Source organism: Trypanosoma conorhini (assembly GCF_003719485.1).
Source record: "Trypanosoma conorhini strain 025E chromosome Unknown Tco_14.4_contig_01105, whole genome shotgun sequence".
In the NCBI taxonomy this organism is placed as follows: domain Eukaryota; phylum Euglenozoa; class Kinetoplastea; order Trypanosomatida; family Trypanosomatidae; genus Trypanosoma; species Trypanosoma conorhini.
In genome coordinates, this window is record NW_021705194.1 from 2,266 (window position 1) to 3,927 (window position 1,662).

General features: G+C 58.8%; 1 protein-coding gene across 1 annotated transcript; it reads left to right on the top strand.

The window, feature by feature from the left end:
- Window positions 1–221: 221 nt before the first annotated feature.
- On the top strand, window positions 222–1,662 carry Tco025E_09417 (receptor-type adenylate cyclase; the record flags this gene model as incomplete). The annotated part of the gene is made up of 1 exon (XM_029376236.1): window positions 222–1,662. A coding segment is annotated over one exon (1,441 nt), but the record flags the coding sequence as incomplete, so codon positions are not given.

The window sequence follows — 1,662 nt, forward strand, 5'->3', positions numbered from 1 at the left end:
GGCGCGTTGGGGGCGGCGGGGCCGCAGTGCGCGTTGGGGCTCGCGGTTCTGCGCGGCGGCGCTATACTTCGTTGTTGTTCTGTTGCTCCTGCTCCTGCTCACGCCGCAAAGCGCCGTCAGCCAAGCAGCACCGCGGCAGGTCAACGCGAAGGTATTGGTGTTGAAACTAACCAACCTCCCAATTGCCTCAGAAGTTTCTGGATGCAATTGAACTTGGGCTGATGGGGGCGCTCTGGTCGCGCAACTTCACTGCTGCAGATGACGTTCATATAGAGGTCATCAGTAAAGTCGCCACAATGGAAACGAGTGGGGCAGCCGTCGACAAAGCGGTGAAAGCAGACAAAGACATCCTTCTTCTTGCCGGTGTCATCGGCGATACAGCCTTCCTGCACTCTCTGCCCGCAGCTAAGCAAAACAGCCTCGTCTCTTTTGCTCCGTTTACTGGGTCCACTTTGGTGCGTGGGTGGAACCCCAACGTGTACTTTGTGCGCGCTGATCCTGCGACAGAGCTGCTGGCACTTCTCCGCTACGCCGTGGCTGAGCTGCGGGTGCTTCGGCTGGGCTTCATGTACCTGCAGGGTGTCTCCTTTGGCGATCGCGAGTACGAGCAGGCACAAAGTGTGATGTCGGCGATGGGCTACGCGCTGAGCGGCGTCTTCACCGTGAAGAGAGCTGCGCAAGGTGGCGCCGACAACAGGGAGTTTGACGAGGCGTGGGATCAGTTTGCCGCGACTCGGCCGCAGGCTGTGATTGTGTTTGGCTCGCCTTATCCGGAAACCAGGAAATTCATTGAGAAGATGCTGACGGACAGGAGCACCGCTGGCGCGTACTTGCTGGCTCCTTCTGCGGTGCAGGACGCCGTTTTGGGGGTGTGGCGTGCTGTCGTGGCTGGCGGTGTCAAGTTTGTGCCCGGGCAGGTGGTCGCGACGGCGACGAACCCGCTGGCGAAGGACACAAGGTACAACGCCATCCGGCGCTTCCAGGAGGTGATGAAGAAATACCTGGCGAACAGGACGGACATAAAGTCTGGTGCAGGCCAGGGATTTCCCAACGACGACAATGCAGGGGAATTGATGGTTGCTGCGTGGATTGCCGGCGAGGTGCTCGCACAGGCGCTGGGTAATCGCGAATGGGTGAAGGACCGTAACTCGTTCAAGGCGTCCATCTTCAACCAACGCCGGTATTTAATCGACGACCTTGTGATTGGCGACTACGGTGGGGATTGCAGTGCAGTTGCGGTTTCACAGGGCGCCACCTGCCGCTGCAACCAGGGCGGCCACACGGTGTACATGAAGCGGTTCGTGGAGGGCTACCGTGCAGAGCTGCAGACCGATGACACATTCACAGCTGGGCAGCGCCGCTGCGGTGCCAACGGTACACTGTTGTATGCAACTTTGGATGGAGTGCTTGCCGTCATGCAGGATAATGAATGTGTCCAATTGGCTGTTAGCAGTATGTTGTGTGGTGCGGAAGCCGTTATTGTTTCGCAGAAGCATGATGCGCCGGGTATGGTGACGTTCCGTGTGCTAAATACATCCATAGCTGGGGCACATGACGCTCTAGTGGCAGAGCACAATGAGCGTCGGGTCCATTTTGTGGGCGGCGTTGCGACGGAGGCGATGCTGGACGTGGAGGGTGTGGCCTTCATTGACCCGCTGCAGC